Consider the following 24,008-nt stretch of genomic DNA (forward strand, 5'->3'; position numbering starts at 1 on the left):
TATGTTTTGAGGAAACTCTTACTTTGAAAATGATACATTTCTTGGGAAATAGTATACTTGCTTTCGGGAAAATATTTATATATTTCCATATATTGATATTTAAGACTTATACTAATACTTCTATAAAATTACTTGGATAGTAAACTTTGTATACGTATTTAGAAACATTATGTATTCTTATAAAGTATTTGACTTAAGAACTTTTGTTTACTAAATTATGTATGATTATACTATTTGAGAGAGGGGTTTATATTTTTGGAAAATTTATGTATTGAGAGATATCATTATAAATTATTATAAGTTCGGTAGAAGTCTATTTTAAGAAAGCTAACAATTAGTGATTTACGATTATGGTTTAATGATAAAATATATGATTTTGGTAATTGTATAAAAATGTATTATTTTGAAAACATAAACTATGCTTATTATTGGATGATCTATCTATGTTGAAATTATATAAAAGCTTATACAGATACACGTACATATGTACATTTATTTTGAAGGATCTATATGTTGTTTTCGGAGAAAAGGTATTCTTGGGTATATAAATGTATCCTTATGGGAAAATTTGATGAAGTAAGGGCTTGAGACCCTATTTGATTAAAAATAGTATATATACTCCAATATGGATGTTAAATATTATTTTGGAAAACTATACATGTATGTATTTTGTTTTGGAGGATAAATATTACTTTGCAAATATGTATATGTATGTAATTTATTTGGAGGATGAATACTACTTTGGAAATAAACTCTACTTTGAGAAAATTATATTTTGAATAGCCCACGGGCAAAGCATTCTACTATGAGAACTTATTTTGGGATGACATATATGTTTTTGGAGGAATTATGTAAAAATGTATTATTTTGGAGGTTTATCCCTTTCTATATTGGATTGTGATGTGAATTGTGATGTGGGCTAAGGCCCTATGTTGGAATTAAACCCGGTAGAAATAATCTTGGGTTAGTATTTGAGGGGTAACTTGGTAGAAATCATCCTGGGTTACTATGACTGGTTTACTTCCCGCTGGGCTTGAAATCCCAGTTAGGGGTGTGCACACTTACGGCATGTTTAGTTCGCGGAATAGGCCTGGAATGGCATAGCATTCCCAGGAAAAATGTTCTTAGGAATGAGCTATTACCCTTGCAAGGGTTATAGCTATTACCAGACACCCCCTTGGTATTAACCTATTCCTGAGTTCTCAGGAATAGACAAATTTTCTTATTTACTATTTTACCCTTAATTAAACTTAAAATATATTTAGATCACAACACTCTGAATCAAATTTATTTTTTTATAAAAATATTATTTTTGTAGTAATATTTCGTAACAATGGTAAATAATCCATCCATGTTCGTGGGCGAATAAAACCAAGCAGTGTATCATGAAATTTGCAGCAATCATTTCACACAATATTATTTTTCAAAGGATTATCATACAGTAAATTGATCAACAATAAATAATATTCATAAATTAATTTCCTTTTCGAAACATACACACCAATGGTACTAATGATTGCAGAAAACCATGAAAAGGAAAAAGAAGAAATCAATACTTGTAACCCCTCAGCTATTCCGATAAGTTTAGGGTTCGGAAAATATTTTTTTTAGGCTATGAAATTTATGAGATAATCTCTCGGTACTTCAGAAGGATTTCCTTAAGTGAGACTAGTTATTAATAAGCTGCGATTTACGTACTGGTCACGAACCGTAAAAATTTTTAAAGGATGTATATGCAGTTCGGATTTCCCTAGGAAATGGATTATTATTCACGATTCGATTAAGCGTGAACTTTCTACTTAGTTCAAGGGAGAATTAAACGGACTGTAAGAGTGAATTTGTTACGGACCTTCGTACCACTGTATTTCGCGAGATACCGAAAAATTGTCTGATTTGAGTGGTTAATAACGGGATTATTTTTAGAATAATTTTGGTATCGAAATTTTCTCGAATTAAATTATATTCTTCCGAACTTTTATCTGATTTAACCCCTAACTGTCCAAGACAAATCTTATTCTATAAGACTCACCATACTTACCATAGGGTTGTGACAAGTGGCATCCTTATTTACCATGTGGTAAAATTTTAATTAATTAATTAGGAGGAGTATGGGATAAGCATGCTAGTTAACTTATGATCCAAGTTATCATCTCCCACACCCCCCATTTTCGAAATTAAAAGAAGGAAAAAGGAGAGAAGGAAAATATCATCTTCCTCTTGAGATCCAAGAACTCCATAGCCATTTTCCTACACAAGTGCTTCCATAATAGGTAAAACTTTGGTTTTATTCGGTAAAAATGACTAGAATTCTTCCTAGAACTTAATTTTAAGCTAAGGATTCATGAGATTATTGTTGTTATGGTGATCATCATTTAGGACCTTCGGTGGAAAATTGAAGAAAGGGATCACCATCTTTTCTGCGGTGTAAAAAAACTACTTGGGAGGTAAGGAATCCCTTAAGTCGGTTTAGTCACTTGAAAATGAACAATTGCTAGTAAATTATAAGATTAGGAATTTTATGTGAAAACTATGTGTTAAACTTGACGATCTACTAGTTGGCTCAAGAAACTACACTTTGAATTTTTGGTAATTTTTGTATGCATGTTCATAGCTAATTTATGCATGTATATGTTGTATTTATGTCCATATAGGCTTATACTTGTGAAAATAGTGGAAAATCGAGGCGTTACAGCGCGGTTTTTGCTGCTCGAAGTTGGCAGAATGGGACGGACGCGACCTTGGACGCGCGTCCATTGGCGTCCAGAACGAGAAACCAAAGCCTAACGGGCGGACGCGGCCCGGACGCGCGCGTCCGCCGTGCGTCCAGCGGTGCGGACATCCGCGCGCCTGCGCGACGCGGATCCGTTTTCGACCGAACTTTCTTCCGAGGTTTTTGCTCCTGAATGTTATAATGTTTGAAAGGCCTACGGGCAACTGAGTTCAATTATTGGAATTTCAAATATTATTTTGTAACTTATGTTCATCACTTTGGAAGAAAAATATCTTTGTTGAGAAACAAGTATAACTCTTGTCACTGAAGTGTTAGGAACATAATGTATTAGGTTTTGATGATACCAAAATGTATTTTAGAATCCCCTAAGTCTCGAAAGATAGGAATCAATGTAAGTTCGACAAGTAAACTAAGAGCGAAAATACAACCGGGTAACTTGAGCTCAACTCGGAAAATATTTAAGCTTAAGGTAAACTTGTGTGAACATCTTAGAAAGTCTTATGTTGTAATCCTATAGATAGATCAGAAGAAGGCACGGGACAACACTGGAGGAATAAGGGTCTGCGAGACATCAACTAAGTCTCGAGACATAAGCAGAGTCCGAGAGATAGAATCTCTCGATACAACAACCCAGTTCGAGACATAAGCAGAGTTCGAGAGATAGATCTCTCGATACATGGGGATCAAGACATCAAACAATCGAGACATCAATCTTGGTCTCGATAAACTGACATTTCTCCAAAAGGCTGAATGATGGTCAGGAAGCATGAATAAAGTTTGGAGAAGAAGAATATCATGGAGATAAAATATTAAGGAGGTGCCAGAAGTGGATGCCACATCAGAATTCCACAACAAACGGATAGAAGGTGCACTAATCCAAAGTCAGTCTTATTCCTTAAAACGAGGATCAATGGGAATTTAAAAAGAGTAACTTTTACCAAAAGTAGCAAGTGGAGCATGGACTCAAGAAAGTGGATTATGGAATATCCACTACCAAACAAAAGGTTCAAGTTACAAGACCACCACTCCATGAAAAATGCTGAAAAGATGCAAGACCCATACACAGCATGGGAGACAAATTTCAAACGGAATAATTTTCCCTCCAACGGAATTATTCCTTAACTCTCATATAAAAAGGACGTGAAGACACAAGTTAAAAGGGGAAGTCTTGGTCAGAAGAAGTGAGTTAATTCTGAAAATCTTAAGAGGTGTCTATTTCAAACGTTCAAGTGCCTGAGCTCAATCCGGAATATCATCCTGATATTCAAAATAGCGAGAGAACACATCTTAGTGTTTGAGAGAGTTACAAAGCTTAAACTGCTATACATCTAGAAGGTGACCGAAGCTGCCCTACATCGACGTTGATACAACGATAGCTTCTGGTCAGATTGGAGCTTGTTACACTCAACTGTGACAACCAAAAGTCCTTGCTTTGGATTAAGCAAGAAGAGGCGGAGTAACCTGGCAGCTGTCTAGTGAAGATCCTGAGGCTTGAGGCGGGCTTGGTGATCAAAGCTCAAGTGCTCGAGAGGTGGAGTAACTGGAAGCGGGGAGAAAAACCTGAGGAGAGGCGGAGTAACCTGGGAGCTGTCTTGTGAAGATCCTGAGGCTTGAGGCGGGCTTGGTGATCAAAGCTCAAGTGCTCGATAGGTGGAGTAACAAGAAGCGGGGCGAAAAACCTGAGGCTTGAGGCGGGCTTCGTGATCAAAGCTCAAGCGCTCGATATTGTACTAAAAAGGGAAGTTTTAGTGCAATCCTTCCAGGGAGTTTCTGGAAGAAAAGTGGATGTAGGCGGGTTGGCCGAACCACTTAAAAATCTCTCTCGCATTTACTTTCTGTTTTTATCTCTCGCTATCTAACTCTCGAACTGCACTGCATATAACCGCACCTCTCGAACTAACTCAAACTCGTGCTAACTAAAAGGGGATAACTTTTCCGCTGCGCATAAAACTTTGTCTTCATCTTGTGAGGCATCGGACCTAAACATCCTAAGTCCAATACACACGAGAAGTCGAAAAAGATTTGCAAAANAAGAAAAGTGGATGTAGGCGGGTTGGCCGAACCACTTAAAAATCTCTCTCGCATTTACTTTCTGCTTTTATCTCTCGCTATCTAACTCTCGAACTGCACTGCATATAACCGCACCTCTCGAACTAACTCAAACTCGTGCTAACTAAAAGGGGATAACCTTTCCGCTGCGCATAAAACTTTGTCTTCATCTTGTGAGGCATCGGACCTAAACATCCTAAGTCCAATACACACGAGAAGTCGAAAAAGATTTGCAAAATCTTACACAAGTCTATTCCCCCCCCCCCCCTCTAGACTTGTACCCCATCCCCTTGGGACCAACAATTGGTATCAGAGCAAGTTCTCTGATCGATATAAACCTTTGTTTATATTGCCTAGAGATCCTTCTTTGAAAAACCCTTTAAAAATCTTTCAAAGCACGAGATATTTTTTAAAATGGATAGCATGTTGTCGAGACATCTTCTTTTTTATCTTAGCAGGTTCGATGACTGGAAAACACGCATGCTTGCGTATCTATCAGCCCTCCATGATGAGATGGCCGAGGTTATAACTTCTGGACCAGTCAAAATCTTAATGGTCAATACTGCTGCAGCTCAAACCCAAGACACACAAAAGTACATCCCAAAACCTAGGGAAGAATGGACAAGTGATGATAGGAAGAGAAACAACCTGGACAATATTGCCAAGGACATTCTCTTCAGAGCTATAGACGAAACCATCTTCCCAAAAGTGAGAAAGTGCAAAACGGCAAAAGAGGTATGGGATACTTTGATGTTAATTGGTGAAGGTGACGAACAGGAAAAGGAGAACAAGCTCACCATGGCCATGAAGAAGTTCGAGGACTTCAAGATGAAGCCAGGGGAGAGCATCGACAGTATGGAATCTCGGTTCATGAAGCTATCAATCGAGATCAGTGATCTCGAGAAGGAGATTCCACAAAAGGAGCTAAACCTGAAGGTCTTACGAGGCCTTACCAAGGAGTGGGAAATGAAGGTGATCACAATGCGTGATCACAGGGATTTGAAGAACACCACAACCGACCAACTTTTCAGAGATCTCAAAGCCTTCGAATTTGAGATGTTTCCGAGAGATGAGGACGTGGTGGACAGACGGAATGTGGCACTGGTTGCNAGGACTTCAAGATGAAGCCAGGGGAGAGCATCGACAGCATGGAATCTCGGTTCATGAAGCTATCAATCGAGATCAGTGATCTCGAGAAGGAGATTCCACAAAAGGAGCTAAACCTGAAGGTCTTACGAGGCCTTACCAAGGAGTGGGAAATGAAGGTGATCACAATGCGTGATCACAGGGATTTGAAGAACACCACAACCGACCAACTTTTCAGAGATCTCAAAGCCTTCGAATTTGAGATGCTTCCGAGAGATGAGGACGTGGTGGACAGACGGAATGCGGCGCTGGTTGCTGATCAACCATCCACCTCTTCAAGGTCAGATCCTAATCCCACTAATATGTTATCTGACGAACAGTTTGCTCTCTTCATGAGGAAATTCAGGAAATTCATGAGGAAGTCAACGGAGAGCAACACAAGTTCACCTTCCTCCTCAAGAAGGAACAATGAGAAACATTCATCCAGAAGGATAGAGGAGGAAAATCAGGGTCTCTGCTACAACTGCAGGAGACCAGGACACTTCAAAGCCGAGTGCCCTTACCCTATGGTAAGTAAGTATCAAGGCCAAGAAGGCAGGGACTCCAGGAGAAAGGAGGAATCCAAAGAAAAGCCAGCACAAAGTGGCTTCAAGGGAGATTCAAGGAAACATCTGCGCAGAAAGGCGCTTGTTGCTGAGGAACTCGAGAGAGCAATTGAGGAGTCCGAGACATCGAGCTCCAGTGAAGGCAGCAGCAGCTCAGAAGATGAGAGGGGACTCATCTACTTATACACCGAGGAAGAAGAGGATAAATGTCTAATGGCCATTGACAATGAGGTAACCTCTACTTCCACATCTAGCTGCTCTACCTCTACCTCTCGTTGTTCTTCGTTCGGAAGCGATGAAGATCCCTTTGAGATGCTTGAAACACTTAAAAGGGATCTCGGTATCGCTAACAGCACTCATGCCAAAATCCGGGAAGAAAACAGCAAGCTAATTGCTGAAAGAGATATGCTTAAGAATGTCTCGAAAGAGAATTCGGAGCTAACTCTCAAAGTAAGTGAGTTAGAAGCCAAAGTAATCCTACTGGCTCGAGAGACCAGAGAGCTTAATCTTAGGAAGGTCATAGCATCAAACACTAATTCCTCCAAAGCTATGGAGAAAATGGTAAATGATCACAGACCTACTAGTGATAGAACCGGTCTAGGGTTCCATCAAGACTGTCTCTCGAGAGATAAACAGACCAATGGTTTGGGAACTTCAAATCATGGAGGATCTCAACCCAAACCAAACAAAGGTCATAAAAGACCAACAGAAAAGACCAGAGTAGCTATTCATAAACCGTCCCTATACACCAGCAATGGAAAGTATAGGAAAGCTATGAAGAATGGCCGGGTAAACAATATCGAGAGATCACCTTACTATCTCTCGCAAGGCCATTCCAAGTACAAAAGGAGCTACATTCCATATAATGCGCTTCAAGGCAAATATGGAAGGTCTGAGACCCAAAAAGTTAGGAACTCACGGATGGAGAAAGGCAGACTCTATCCATCTAGTGAGAATTGGTCATCGAATCATGATTTCTGGAAAAAAACCTCACTTCCAGCAATTTCACATGACCAAACAGCGTATGAAAGGCATGGTGCATAAGCTGATCGAAAAGTCTATACCTAAATTGATTTATGCACCAAAGAGGCCCAAAACCTTTGCTAGCATTCCTTATGATTATCAAACGTATAATGGCTACATTGCACCTAGGCCTGGAGTAATGGGTCCAAGGTATAAATGGATGCCTAAACTTACTAACCAACCAGGACCCAAAGTTTGGGTACCTAAATCTGCTTGATCTGCTTGCAGGACACCAGGGACATATGGTTCATTGACAGTGGATGTTCGAGACATATGACGGGAAACTTAACACTGCTAGAGAACATCCATCCCATCGAAGGTCCCCTGGTGACATTTGGAGACAACGAGAAGAAAGGACGTACAAAGGCTGTTGGTGAAGTTCATAAGAATGAATTGGTGATCAAGGGGGTATCCTACGTTGAGGGGCTCAAATTCAACCTCCTTAGCACAAGCCAGTTCTGTGACAAGGGCTACAGAGTAATCTTTACCAAAGGCAAGTGCCAAATCATACAAGAGGAATCTCTCGAAGTCGTCCTGGAAGCAGCAAGGAAAGGAACCATGTACATAGTGGATTGGAGATCTGCCAAACCATCCCTATGTATGCTGGCAAGGAGCAAGGAAGACTTATGCTGGGATTGGCACAGTAAGCTTAGCCATCTGAACTTCAAAACTATCAACAAGCTTACTAAGAGGAACCTTGTGGAAGGACTGCCCAAAGTTACGTTTCGAAAAGACAAGATTTGTGAGGCATGTCAACGTTGTAAACAGACCAAATCCTCTTTCAAAACCAAAGCCGAGACATCATCTACTAGACCACTAAGTCTTCTCCATATGGACTTATTTGGCCCAGTAGACCCACCCAGCATGAGAGGAAGAAAGTACACTCTTGTGGTAGTAGATGACTACACAAGATTCACCTGGACCGTGTTCTTAACCAAGAAAAGCGAGACAAAAGTTGCCTTACCAAANTTGAAAAGGATGTCTCGATACTAAAGATTCGGTCAGATCAAGGTGGAGAGTTCGTTAATCAAGTTATCGAGAGCTACTGCAACGAAAACGGTATTCATCATCAGTTGTCAGCTGCTCGAACGCCTCAACAGAACGGAGTTGCTGAAAGAAGGAACAGAACTCTCAAGGAAGCTGCATGGACCATGCTCTCGCAAGCTAACATATCTCAAGGATTTTGGGCAGAAGCAATCAACACAGCGTGATATACCCAAAATCGGTCCTTGATCGTGAAAGGAGTTGGAAAGACTCCATATGAGTTGTGGAATGGAAGGAAATCGAATGTAAGCTACTTCCACACATTCGGATGCAAATGCTATGTCCACAACAATGGGAAAACTCAGCTGAGAATCTTTGATGAAGAGGCAGATGATGGAGTATTTCTGGGGTACTCATCAACCAGTAAAGCTTTCAGAGTCTTCAACAAGCGAAGGTTGGTGGTTGAAGAATCCATACATGTCTCTTTTGATGATAGAACATCAACAGATCAACCACCAAAGTCAGTGGAAGCAGCTGAGGAAGCTCAGTCGAAGTCAATCGAGAGATTAAACTCACCTCTCGATGGGAAGAAACCGATAGTTCGAGATGTAGCGGAACTTCAGTCAGAATCAGATGATGAAGAGCATACCAAGGAAAAAGCTCCTAACTCAGTTGATCCGATCCAGATCATAGATGCTCAACCCACATCTCAACCTTCAACGGAAGTATCAACTGAGGAGCCACAACCCGACCTAAGATGGCTGAGAAGTCACCCTGCGGTATTCCTATGGGGGTGTGCACACTTAAAGTATAGTTACTCCAGAAGTTCGGGTAGGTGTCGTTTTAACGGACCTAGCTAGGCCAGCTAGGAATCATTTTAACGAACCTTACGTCCAGGGGATCAGTGTTAGACCGGGTGATGACCACTGACCCCGAGTTCGATGATCCAAGTGGTCAGAGAGGGAGTTATGAGAATGCTCCAAAGGCCTCACGCTTGCTAATATGAAACTAAGGATGTTTTAATGATGAGAAAAGAGTTACTCTCTAACGACATTGAGAAAGAAATGATTCTATCCCAAAATGTGATGTATTCTAAGCACTGAAACGTGTTGCTGAACTCTCTCTCTTTTGTGTTAAAAATGATGAAAAATTCTCGAAAATAAAAAGTATTATATGTTGACTGACCTCGTACATACTGCTATGTTATCTATTGTTGATAATCTGGTTGCAGGTAGATTTTAAACTTATGGGTAAACTTTACAGCTTTCTAATTATTATATTTTCGAAACCTTTGTTTACTTTTGAGTGACAATGGATTTCCTTACTTAGCCGTCGTGCTAACTACACTTCGTTGTGTCCTTTATCAGATGCAGTCTAGCGTGGGCTCGTGCAGCCCCGGGAACTCTAATGACCCGTCAGAGTTCATGTTTCCTATCGTAGACTATGACGACTATGCACAGTACTTATCGGGTGATGACCTGTTTGCTCCCGGCTACGCTCCAGACCCTCCAGTTTCGGCTTGTACTCCTGACCCCGTTCCTACTCCTGTTCCCCCAGTGGTACCTGTTTGGTCTCCTGCCCCCGTTAATCGATTGTGTCCTATGGATGTCATCGAGGCGAGCTATGGGTTTTATCCCATTGAGGTTTTACCGGAGAGTGACCCCCTTGAGTTTGTCGTTCACTACCCCTATCCGTGGGACCCTAGTCCTCCGGAGTATCATGAGGAGTGGATGATGGTCATCAGCACTTGTAACTTCCTGGACCATATTACCTGGTTCGAGGGCGAGTGGCACCTCGTTTGGGGCACGTATACTGGCCCGGTGTACCGCTCATTAGATTAGATTGTGTCTCGGGAGAAAATTCAGGACTGACCTTTTTGTGTATATATCTTTTATAGCCATGGTAGATCCATGATGGCTAGTAAGGTCGGGTTTAGCTCAAACTCTTGTTTAATGGGCTGTAAGAAAACTACGGTACATGTTAGTAGCTAGTTTAGCTACTCTTTTGCTGATGCTATATATATATATAAAGTTATGATGGTTATGATGTTTTGATACAGTTTCCTTATCTTTAGCCTGTGCATCTAGAGTGAACTTTTTCTAGATTTGATTGGGTTCAGTCTAGGTGTGGCAGTAACTACTCCGGATGTACGGTATAGCCGAGCCGGGGTGTTACAATACTAATTCATCGAGGGACTCGTAAAAAGAGATTGATCCATTGCATCACTTCCGCCATTGTATTGTTCTTCCCTTTTGAAGACTCACCACTTTGTAATGTATAGAAGAGTACATTAAGGCTGGTGATTCATCTGCGGATGAACTTGCAACTGCAACCCAAGTCCAGGGTCCATGCTTGCCAATTACCAGGGAAAAGCCATTTGTTGAACTTGTGAAGATTACCGATGAGATGAAAAGATGAAATCATTCAAGGCCTATGATAAACGCGTTACCTTGGTGCAAGACAGAATTTAATATAAGAGATTTGATCATATTAGAATTTAATTTGTAGGAAGAATGGTGTGTGCTGTGTAGAACTTGTATTCTGCTTAGGATAAACCCATCACATTTTATAGTAATATTAGGACTCTTGAATATCTGATCATTTGTTGAAGGAAGACTCATTGAAATAAGGAGAGACACCCATCTCAAACCAACTTCCTGAAATACTTAATAATTTTTTCTTCTAAATATTATTAAATGCTCTTTAAATTTGTTTGTTATTAATATGAATATTTTTTTTTCATAATTTATAGATCATTTTTTAATATTTTAATTGCTATAGAATAGTATTATATAAAAGTATTAATTCTATATAGTAGTAGTAGTAGTAGTAGTAATAAAAATAAAAATAATAATAATAATAATAATAATAATAATAATAATAATAACAATAATAACAATAATAATAATAACAATAATAATAATATATTTTATATAAGGGTATTTATGTCTTTTAAACATATATTCCATTTCTATTCCTTTAACCAACCAAACGTTGTAATACAATTCCTAAAGCATATTCCTCCAGCGAACCAAACAATAGAATACAATTTATGTTCTATTCCTTACCTATTCTATTCCCTATGGAATAGAATTCCTATTCCTTCCAAATTCATTATGTGAACCAAACGTGCTGTTAAGGTAGTGGTCCTGTTTCCACCAGTGGTAAAGTGGGGGTTGTGATGTGTTCAGTAGAGGGTTGTTGTTCATTGAGGGCTTCACTAAGATGATGTCCCTACCCCACTATTGTGATGTTGAGAATGAGATTGAGATTGATTATGATTGGGATACTTCCACTTATTTATTATGATATATTGACATTTGAGAAATATGATTTGAATTCCTCGCTGTCTACGACTATTGACACATATATGTTTTTGAGAATGACTTGTGAGAAATTCTATACTTGAAATTATTATTTGATGAGTAAACTATATGATGTAATGAATTCCTCTATATCTATATTATGTATATTTTGGAAATGCATATGATAAATGATTATGTATAAAAATGATCTTTTTATATTGTAAAGTATTATGTACTAATATATATATATTTTGGAAACATTTTGAGAAAAAATTAAGCCTTGACTGACTCATAATAATTGTACTATGATTTGGAAGTGACTAGGGAATGATTTATGAACGGTTATAATGCTTGGAATTGCTAACTACTATTATCATATAAATGATGCTATGTTTTGAATGTAATGAACCATGATTACGATATCATGAAGTTTATAACATTATTATTATTATTATTATTATTATTATTATTATTATTATTATTTAAGGATCTATTACTCTATATGAAATATGGAATGATTGTTGGGTAAAGTGTAGCATGGTTGTTGAGTAAAATATTTTGGAGAAAAGCTATAAACCTTAGCTTGTCTATAATGTTAAGTGAAAACTAATTTGGGAGAGTATTATAACCCTTATGTATAATGTTGAGTTAAAACTATTTTAGTAAAGTTATACACTTACATATATGTGTGTTCGTGAGGTGGTTACTATTACTTAGTGTGATAGTCAACCTTAGTGGAGTCCTATTTATGATGTTGAGTGAAAACTGTTTCACAAAAAGTTGGGTTTACAATGGTTGGTATTACTACTTGGGTGTTAGCTAAATTTTGAACGGTTGAGTTTAAGAAAATCTATTTGTTGGTTGCAAGTGTGTTGTTTTGGGAAAATGGAGTTAAAACCTTATTGTGGGTAAATCTCTTGTTTGGGTGTGAGTTAAACTTTTAGAACTTCCTCCCTTATTTTGAAAACCCTTTTTTTGAATGTTTCCTTACTTGATGAGATGTTGTCTAAAAAAACACTGTATAAACTATTTTGAAATGTCCTTTCAAAGCTTTGGCTAAATGTTTTCAAAGTGTGGCCATTTGAGTCTTAAAAACCTATTTACAAAGTATACTTATTTTCTAACTAAAAATGTACATATTTTACGGGGCAAAGTGAACCTTACTTAGCATTTTTATGCTAACTTTGTGTTTCCTATGTTCTTTCCTAAACTTGTTTTCAGGATCTGAGTAAGCAATTGATCAAGAGCACGCTAGTATCCTTTATGAGCTTATTGTTGAGCAAATGTTGAGAACTTAGAATGGTAGTTTAGTTTCATTTATTGTGTTAAGGCTTTGTAGTTGAGAATTTCTTGTAATAAAGTTTGGATAGTGATAAAACTTTATTGCACTATTAAAGTTTGTAATAAAGGTTTAGCCTGAGCATCTAATCTAGAATGATTAGGTGTGGCGGTAACACCCCTTTGAAGGATAATTGTATGTTCATTAAGGTTAATTTGGATTATTAAAATTCGGGGTGTTACAATCTTGCACTTTGGTATTCTTTAATCTCATCAAACTCATGAACATCGGCACCAGCGTATAAACTTAGGCTGATTATGTCATGTCCCTTGTATATATATTTATATATATACTTCACACATATGATCCCAACACATATTTCAACATTTATATAAAAATCAAATTTTGCCAACAAATCTGGATTAAATTGGACAACCCACTGATTATCAAATTGAAAACCTCTGACAACAACATTTGTTGAAGTGTCCCTCCTACGATATATAGGGTAGGAGTTTTCGTCAAAAGTAGTCTCATCATTAAAGGATCGATGATACTTATTTTTTGCAAGATGAAGCAACTTCTTGTTGGCGGTGAAGCATACAATCACAATTAAGATTTAGTGAACCACAAAGACCATGAATCATAGCTTTTTAACCATATTGTATAAGTGTGGTTCACTTTCTTTATTAGGAATCTCAACAGATATAAATCTGTTACAATGAGTAGGAGTTGTAATTTAAAATTTGCTCTTCAAAATGATAAGAAAGTGAGCATGTGGAAGTCCCATTTTTTGAAACTCAATCACATATGCATACGCTACAACCTCTCCAAAAATTTGTCTCTTAAAGATGTCATTTTTCAGCTCTTCAAGTCTAGCATGGAAAACACAAGCAAGAAGGTCTGGCATGTTTTGTGGTTCATTGACAAATTTGAGAAATTCTTTAATCTCAATCCAATTAGGATTACATGTGCCTGTTATAAACAAAGCAGGCTTGCCAAATCGTTGCACAAGTGACATGCCATCCATGTATCTTCTTCACATATCACGCGGTCATTCTATAAAATAAACAAGTAAAATAACCTTCTGGCCGACATCAGCACCCATAGTTGTGCCCATTTCTACGCTATCCACAAGTCCTTGATAAGTCTCAGAATGACTTTCTATTTTTTTTAAATAATCAAGTCTTTGAGTTTCAATCTTGATATATGTATCAACAATAAATTGTTGCAATAGTCACCCAGTGTGTAACAACAGTGATTTATCCCCCAACCAAACTTTAAATTCATATGCATAATATTCTCTACATGACACTAATGTTCTTTTTCTTACTTTGGCAAACATAAAATTTTCAGCTTGAATCAATTCTTAATTGAATTAATATTATTTGGATTAATGTTCAATGGTTGTCTCGATCCTGTAGTACCAAAATGTTCCTAATATCTTCATGTCAACCAATATTACCATGTGGAAATAGAAGTGGGTATTGTAAGGGGTCATAACAACCATAATAGTATTGAATATATTTTGACTTCCCACCATGTAAATATACCCTAATGCTTCTATTTCCATCAAGCCCATTTCTATTTTCTTCAATCCATATTGCAACAACTTGAGAAGCAGATGACATGTTGTAAGTTCTTTGATTCATTGAAACATCTGAACGCAATATTATGCTAAACTCGTCAGTTTTAGTAATATCTTTTAAGACTTCTGAGAAATTAAGCGTATGGATTTTTGACATGAGTTGATTAAGTGCACTAACAATATCTTTGTCCATCCTATCAGCACATTGAAGTCTGTTTTCAAGTTCATGCTCAGTGTCAAAGAAATAGAGTTGCAGATTATGAGGAGAACGTTCATTAGGCAATAAATCATTCACAAAGTGCTACATCTGACGTTGAACTTTAAATATGTAGATGCCTTTATTTCTTCTACAAAAGTCTTTATCATAGTTTTTTATTCCCAATGAAGTAAATGCAAATGTATTGTTATAGGTTCTAACAGATGCTTGAAAATGCTTTGCGACAAAGTGTGGACCAACAAATAAATTCCTTAAAATTGTAGGCATTTCAATTGAGATGAGCATAATTTGTCTACCTGAACAACAAAAGCCCGATGGTTCATATTTGATGCGCTTCGCCCCACAATAAATACAATCACTCATTGGATATACTGTAAATAGATTATGTTGGGAGGTATTTGAATTTCCAACTAAATCCGTAAATTAAATAGTTGAAATAGTAATTTTAATTTATTTTTTTTTTAATTTATAGTATAGAGGTATATGTATGTATTTGTATGCATTGCAGTATAAATTTTGTAATACCTCGAAAATTTGGTCTATAGCAGCGAAAATTTATTTTGATCGTAGCATCGCTATATTTCACGGGGTACTGAACCTAGCCCAATTTTGAGTTTTAGTCTGAGATAAATTTTTGATTTCAAAATTATTCCTATTTAAATTATTTTCCACCGAAACTTTATTTGTTTGGACCACAATTGATAAGTTGGAAGATTTTTATTTTTGGAACCACATAAATGTGACAAGTGTCACTATTTCTAGCCACATGTGATTATTTAAAATATTCTTGAAGATGATCCAAATTGTGATTTGATCTCCAAAGCATCCTTATCCTAATCTTATAAGGGATATCATATAAAACAAAAATTTTTCCCCTTTCCCCTCACTTTGGCCGAAATTCAAGGAGAGGAGAGAGAGAGAGAGAAATCTTCTTCTTCCTCCATCAAGCTCTACCTTCCATAGCCAAGCTTTCTTCACAAGTGTCAAACTATTCGGTAAAACATTAATTTTATTCGGTTAAAAGTTATACTTTTACTCCTAGTTCATAGATTTGGGTAGAATTTTGTTGAACCCTATTTGTATTACCGTGTTTATGTTAGGGTTTTAAGAGCAAAGGTTGAATCCCGAGCTTCAATCATCGAATTTCTTGTGTTCATAGTGAGATTGAGGTAGGTTACCCCTCAAGTTGGAATTATAGCTACTCAAAGTAGGTAATTGGTGAATTAATTTCCAATCCATGAAGTTGTATGTAATTTATGAACTTTTTGTGTATTGGACATGTTGTACACATAAATTAGGAGTGATATATATATATATATATATATATATATATATATATGTGTGTGTGTGTGTGTGTGTGTGTGTGTATATATATATATTGTGTATGTGGGTGTGTGGCGTGACATATATATATATTGTGTATGTGTGTGTGTGGCGTGATATATATATATATATATATTGTGTATGTGTGTGTGTTTGATATATATGTATATGTATATAGGTAGTAAAATCCATATTATATATATACCGTAACATATACATATATATATATATATATATTGTTGTAAAATATATGTATTATTCATATACATTATATCATGTACCATATACCTATTATATACCTTTATTATATATTATATTGCCAATTACATGCTATGGGTATATATTACAATATATACGTACCCTACTATATCTATATTACATATTGTACATCATATGTATTATATATATATTATATTATGTACCGTATATATATGATATATATATGAGTATAGGTATGTTAATGTTATATATATATGTATAGGTATAGGTAGTGTATGTGAACTATGTGTTGTGAACATGAATAAGTAATAAAGTGCGTTGTGAGTATAGGAAAGAATCTGATAGTGTAATCATGCCATGTTGGTTGTTATCGTGATATGTGAATTATGTACCACCTGTTGAATACATATGTTAATGAGTGTATAAGTAGGAAAGGTGAGCGTATTGTCGGAACAAGAGTAGTGAATGTCTAAAATGAATAAAACCTTAGTATCAAGAAGTTAAGAGGACCTTGTTGTCTTTTTACCTCGGGCTACAATTACCGAAGGTTGTCATTGAAATATGTACGGTTGTATTCGTACTTAGGCGAAGTCTATTCGCCGAGTCTCTACGTCACTCATGTATGGCTAAACTGTGGGGGTGTGCACACTTAAGCGTATTGACTCCGTCGTCTCCGGGTTGGTGTCATTTTAATGGACCTAGGCGGGGCCACACTAGGGGCCATTCTAATGAACCATCGTCCAAGGGACCGAGAAGAAAACTTGGGTAATGACCGCAAGCCCATGTTCCAGGTTCAATCGGTCAACGACAAGGAATATTCAACATTTCCTATAAGGCTCATACTTTGAAATGAAACTAAGTCGAGTTTTTCATATGTAGTGGTTAAATCAATGGCTATGATAAGACGTGTGATACTAGTTCCAAGAAACTAGTCGTGTGATGTATGAGAAATGGGATATTGTGAAGATGTCAAGTATGGTAGTGAAATTCACGCGTGTAATGTGCATATGATAGCTTTATGCCTATTTATAATCGTAATTTACAAGCATGAAAGCATGTCAATTAATAGGAATTCTATGCTATGGTCATTGGTAAGTTAAAACATCTTTACCTATAAATGAGAAGCTTATGGGTTCTTACTTAGCCGTCGTGCTAACGGGTGCTTCATTGTTGCCCTTTAACAATCAATGAGTCGTATAGTTCGGTAACTTCACCGAATGATAATGGCTCAGTTTTTGGATTTGGAGACTATATACAGCATATGATAGGGGAAGGCCCCTATGTACCCGGCTACACCCTGCTAGCTCCTGACGATTCCTCTTCATCATCCAGCTCTTTTGTGTGTCTAAAACTCTATTTTTGTGTACACATTCTGCAGCAGTCTTAGTAGATCAATTGCCAAACTTGGCATTGTGAATATATATATACATCTAATTTATGTTTTGGGGTACTAAGGACGTCGTTATCACACCTATGGATTTATATATATATATATATATATATATGTGTGTGTGTGTGTGTGTGTGTTTGGAATGTTTAACTTATACCTCAACTGTTGTCGAGTTAGTTAGTTGTGAATTGTTACAGGTGTATGGGAAGGGTGTGTATGTCAGGAAAATTAGCCTGTGCACCTAGTGATGAACCGCTAAAGGTTAGCTGGGTTCGCCCTAGGTGTGGCGGTGATGCTCCCGGTTGTAAGGTTGACCAACCCGGGGTGTCACAAGGTGGTATCAGAGCATAGGATTGAGTCAACCTAGGTTTGTTAAGATAAGCTTAAGTTACTATGTCACCCTAACCCAAGTGTAAACCCTTCGGAACGGAATCGGAGCTGGTGGCTGGATAGCGGTAAAGGGGATCACCTATCATTGCTGCATATAATCTTGAAAATTGTTCATTGTGTGATATAATCTCTGTTAATGATCGTATGTGTTTGTAGTTAGTAATTGTGATTGTTTGATGATTCGGAAAGTAGGATACACTACTGACTATAGTGCCCTACTATAGCACTCTGTTGATAAATGTGGTAAAGTGAGCAGTGAAATTGTAGTATAGTAATTGAGTAGATACGATGTTGCGTTTGGGGTGGTTAGGTTGCGAAATTCTAACCTTTTTGGAAGCTGATTGCTTGTTCAGTAAATATGCCTCCTAGACCTGAAACACGTAGTCGTGCGGGCAACGAAGAAACCTCTACCATGGATCGCATGGTGCAGATGATGGAAAGAATGACTGAGTTCATGATGGCTCAGCAGGCTCCAAACCAAAATCAAGTTCAGCCCCGAGTAGATTATGCCAAAGCAATAGCCAGCAGGCACCCTCCGACCTATGCCGGAGAAGAAGATCCCGTGGTTCTGGAAGAGTGGATCAGAACATTTGACAAGTTGTTGGACGCAGTAAACTGCCCTGCGGATCAGAGAATATCCTCCGCGGTGTACTACCTCACAAAGGCTGCGGACAATTGGTGGACTACAACAGGGCCTGGTCTTTTGCAAGACCCAGACTTCGACTGGGAAGACTTCAAAACAGCATTGAGGGCTCAGTTTTACACTAAAAGAATTCGAGGAATTAAATGCGAAGAATTTCTAAGGCTGAAACAAAAAGGGGCAAGTATTCAGGAGTATTATGCAAAGTACATAGAACTGCTAAGGTTCGCCCAGGATATTGTGCCGGACGAAGTGAGCAAAGTCAGAAGATTTGTGCGCGGCATGGACTGGGATACCCGAAGAGCTCTTTCACCGTTTATGTGTTCAACCCTGAAAGAGGCATATAAACGGGTATCGGACTATTATCAAGTGCACCTGGATCAGCAGGAGGTGTACGGCCGAAACAAGAGAAAGGCCGAGGCGCAGCAGGGGAAATCGAAACTTGAAAGTAAGAAACCAAACTTAGGATAAGCCGGTAGCAGGCAAGGAGAAAGAAGGGGGGAAGTAAGCCAAGTAAGGGGTTACCCATGCCCACGGTGCGGGAGGATCCACCCTGGTGAAAACTGTCGAGGGGAGTAAATTACATGCTTCCACCCCTGAATCCAAATCAATGGGGAAGGGTTACTGGAGGACCGAGGCAGGGACAATCTAGTGGTGGAGATGGCAGAGGGAATAATGTCCAACAAGTAAGCCAGGGTAGACCATCGAGTGCTGCTTCCAATACTAACAACAATAGAGGAAAACAACCAGTTGGGGCCAGCAATTCAGGAAGCCAGGGGAGAATTTTCGTTGTCAATAGCGCCCAGGCTCAAGCAAGCGACGCCGTTGCCGGTACTTTCCTAATAAACTATGTGCCTGGTTTAGTTCTATTTGATACAGGAGCCACGAATTCTTTCATCTCTTGCATGCTTGCTGATAAATTGGGGTTAAGATCTACTACTAGGTTAAACCTTAACGTAATGACTGCCTCAGGACTAGTAGTAGCTTGTAAGAACATATATGAGAATGTTTCTATAGAGATAGCGGGAGTTAACTGTCCCGGGAATCTTATTCGGTTTGAGTTGGAAGGTATAGATGTGGTATTGGGAATGGACTGGTTAGAGAAATATAAAGCTCGAATAGTGTGTAATGAAAAGAAAATTCTGTTAAGAGGACCGAAAGGGAAAAGGGTTTCATATCGAGGAATCGAGAAGGAGCCCGAACCAAAGCTGATGACAATGCGAAGACTGAGAAAATACGCACAAAAGGGGTATGAAGTGTACCTCTGTCTGGTGCAGGATACGGAGGTAGAAAAACTGGAGATCAGTCGGATCCCAGTGGTGTGTGAATTTCCGGACATGTTCCCGGATGATCTTGCAGGAATGCCCCCTGAAAGAGAAGTGGAATTCACCATTGACCTGATGCCAGGAACATCAACTATTTCCAAAGCACCTTAAAATAAAATAAAATAAAAGATGCAAATAAAATAAGCGAAAATCTATATGATAAAAGAATGGGTCAGATTAGGGATATTGCAATCTTGATACTCTAACAATCTCAAAATTAGGGGAAAAATAATTAACCAAGGGATTTATTGACAATGCACTCAAGAATTCAAGTTAGCTACTTTCATAATCAATAACAAGAATTAGGCTAAGATTGCCCTACTTTCGTGATGCATCAATCATAACCTTAAGCACCTAAGCATTGTAAGCCCCCAAATTACCCCTATTCTCATAGTAGGAAAAAATTAGGTTGAAATTGGTTAGGCTGAGTCTTTTACCCAACTTTCGTTGTGACGAAATCCTCTCCAAAGCAAATCAATAAAAGCTGCGCATCAATTATCAATAAGAGAAATTTATAATCCAATTCAAATATAAAAACCCTAGATCAATAAATGATGTTGTTAGTATGTGGTGAGGTTGAATGTGTAGGTGGGTGTTAAAACGAAGAATCAAGACTCCCCGAGTGTCGTGTCTCTCAAGGATGGCTAATAGGAATCGAATTTATGTTGGCATTTATGAGGTTGAAAGGTAAGAGTTGCAAGAATCGTAAGGAGAAGGTTTGTTCATGGTTGGTTGGGTAAAGAGTTTGAAAGTAAAATAAGATGGAAAATACAAAAGGTAAAAGAAGGGGATGCATGCCAATGCTAAGCCAAAGGATTGATTATCGTAGGTAGATTGGAATTGGGTTTCGGGATTGAACTAGGGAGTCACGATATTGGTACCGAGTGGCGTCACACTCAGACTCTCAATCCTCATTCGGTTGAGGCATTTTATCGAACACCTTGCCTACCACTCTTCTCGGGTCTCGTCCTTTCGGACTAAGAGCGGAGATATAGATAAGTTGGGCTCGTGAGAGGCCGCTATCGCGCACTCTCTCACTTCCACTCGGTTCACTAACTATCCCGGCCAGAAATAGAAGCAAAGATTAAACAACATCATCCATACAAACATCAATCGTACTCCCACAATACACAAGATCATAAGATGAAATCTAAGCATCAATCCATAGATTAACAAGGGCACACACACCCAAACTACACTACTCTAGCATGATAAACATTAATATCAACAAAAGAAACAAAGCAAGAACATAAAAGATCAAACTTTATAATAGAAGAAATATATTACCTAAGGAAAGCTTTGGATCTACATCATCATCTTCATCTACACTAAGCTAAGCTAATCTAAGGAGGAGTATTTGTCTTCCTCCCCAAAGGGGAAGAAATTGGAAAAGAAAACTAGATCTAAGATTATTGGGTGCCTCCTCCTCTACCTACTTTCTACTTGCCTTCAAAGGTGTGAAATAATGAGCCTTATATAGGGAGAACAAAATAGGGGCAAGATAGTCAATTTCCGTGCAGCATAGTTTAAGGCTGACTCAGAGTTCTCGACGCGTCGAGACAGGGGCTCGACGCATCGAGCCCTGAAGAATTCTTTCCGCGACTTCTCCACACGCGTGGTGGTGGACGTGGGGAGTTACTGGAATGTTTCCACGCCCCTCCACACGCGTGTGAGGCTGCGTGGGAGGCTCCTGCTTCATGGTTTCTCCATTTTCTGCTCAGTTTCGGCCTTAAGTCCTCCTTTTGGCTGTAGAATACCTTAAAAACATCTTCCATACTTTCATTAGAAATTTTGGTCACATTAGAGTCTTAATGTACGAAATTCTTATGAAATGGGTAATAAACTCTACAATTCTAGCCTGTAATTGACCCTTAAAATAGGCTATTCTTGGTGCTTATCAATAAATTATCCCTTTACGCAATAATTATAAACCTAGCATCAAGAATAGCAATAGAACCCTAATCCAAACCCAAAAGCTAACTACTCATGCATCATAAAAGTAAACAAAGCAAAGCAATAATAAATAACCATAAACATTGCAAAAAATATAAAGGGAAGAGAAAACTTTACTAATAATGAAGAACAATCCAACTTCAATCTTTGATTCCAAGCTTGAAATTAAATAATCTAATATATAACTAATCTAAACTATGCTAGGGAAATATAAAGAGAAGAGGAAAAATAAACTAAAACTAACTAGGGTTGGGAACTCCCTAAATTGTAGAGAATATGTAGAATATATAGAAGATAGATGGGCCTTAGGCCCATGAGACAACTTCCAATTCTTATTTTTGTTTCCTTTCCTTCCTTAGGTAATTTCCTTTTCTTCCAAAACTTGTCCAAAATGTTCCAAAATTCTTCCTTTACTGCTCCTTGTAGATAATTCAACCCTTGAGACAATATAACACACAAACAATTCTCAATTTCATTAGGATAAAGAAAATAAGCATCAAAACAACTAAAATAAGGGGTGAATTATTGTACAAAATAGTAGATATCAGGCTTAAAGCTTCATCAAAGATCTGGGTCTTCGTCATCATTCTTTTTTGCTCGCCCAGGATCAACACTTGCCGAAACCAAACTAAACGATTTATGCTAATGAAAATGAAAAGCTCGTGAAAGTAACGAGAGGAAAAATGCTCGTGAAAGTAACGAGAGGAAAACACAATAATAGAGAAAATAAAAAGTGGGTAAAGTCAAAGTAGGGTTGGGAGTTCAAGACTACCAACACAAATCCCAATACCTACCTACTATTATTTTATTCGAAGGGAAAAAAAATGGAAGAAGAAGATCTGTGGATGTGGTCGGAGGCGGACGGAGCTGCGACGGTGGTCGGGGCGGAAGAAAAGCGAGAGAAAACGTGGAAAGTGACCAAAACTGCCGACTCAAAGCTCCATTAGAGCTCCGGGCGGAGGCCGGCGGTGGAAGCCATAGTTGAGCAGCAGAGAAAGGCGTTTGGTTTTAGAGAAAAAAAGGGAGGCAACATTAGGGTTTATTGCCTTTCCACCTTACCATACATAGGATCATTATTTTTCTAGTTCTTCAACACAATATGGGCTCTTTGACTTAATTCATAATTAGTGCAGTGGTTTTGATAGAAATGAATAAACTTGAGAATGAATCGAATTTAAACTTTTGGCAAAAAAAATATTTGGAATACCAATTGTATTATTAAATCAATATTTGTTTGGAAACGCTGCTCCTATTAAGACTAATCCAAACTTATTTGTCTCATCTTGTTTACAATACTAAATAATTTCCGAAAAATAAAAATAAATCTAACATGTAACATAACAGAAGATCGAAGATGGAACCAAGATGTACCTGCACCAGTAAACCCAACTGGGCTCGCAACTGAATCTCGCTATGCTGTTCTTGAAAATCTGCAGGGAGAATGAGGCGAAGCCAAGCAGGTCAGGCATGGCCCCCTAGTAGAAACCGGTTATACCCCAAGGAATCTAGCAAGAATACGAACGTCCCATCAACCCCAACCCCTACCAATGCAGAGGCAGGCTCCGCAACCTCACCAAGTCAGACAAGTCCACACGGTTGGGCATGGAGCACACGGAGGGAGGGGTGGTAGAGGTGGTGCACCGAGGCATGCTGCAGCTGAGTCAGAACACACGGTTATCAGGGGGTCGAGGCTCGGCAAACAAATTTCCACTACGGTCATTTGTCATCAAGCTGACGCCCCTGAGTCCTCCCATGGAGCAGAAGTTAACTATGAGCTTCAGGAAGACCCTCCCGACATTGCAATAGTTTTTCAAAACAGATCTGTAACTGATGATGTTACCATGAGAGATGAGTCTGGCCAGTTGGGCCATGTGGATTTTGATCTGTAAGTTGTTGTTGTGCTT

At 38.3% G+C, this 24,008-nt stretch overlaps 2 protein-coding genes across 2 annotated transcripts; both read left to right on the plus strand.

The window, feature by feature from the left end:
* The first annotated feature begins 18,598 nt into the window (after window positions 1-18,598).
* On the plus strand, window positions 18,599-19,297 carry LOC116013219. Its single transcript, XM_031252866.1, has one exon. It carries the CDS (start codon window positions 18,599-18,601, stop codon window positions 19,295-19,297), a length of 699 nt encoding a protein of 232 aa, XP_031108726.1.
* A 113-nt stretch (window positions 19,298-19,410) lies between these two features.
* Window positions 19,411-20,262, plus strand: LOC116013220. The gene has a single exon (XM_031252867.1). The coding sequence runs from the start codon at window positions 19,411-19,413 to the stop codon at window positions 20,260-20,262; it is 852 nt and encodes a 283-aa protein (XP_031108727.1).
* Window positions 20,263-24,008: the final 3,746 nt, after the last annotated feature.

Source organism: Ipomoea triloba, chromosome 3, assembly GCF_003576645.1.
Source record: "Ipomoea triloba cultivar NCNSP0323 chromosome 3, ASM357664v1".
Classification (NCBI taxonomy): Eukaryota; Viridiplantae; Streptophyta; class Magnoliopsida; order Solanales; family Convolvulaceae; genus Ipomoea; species Ipomoea triloba.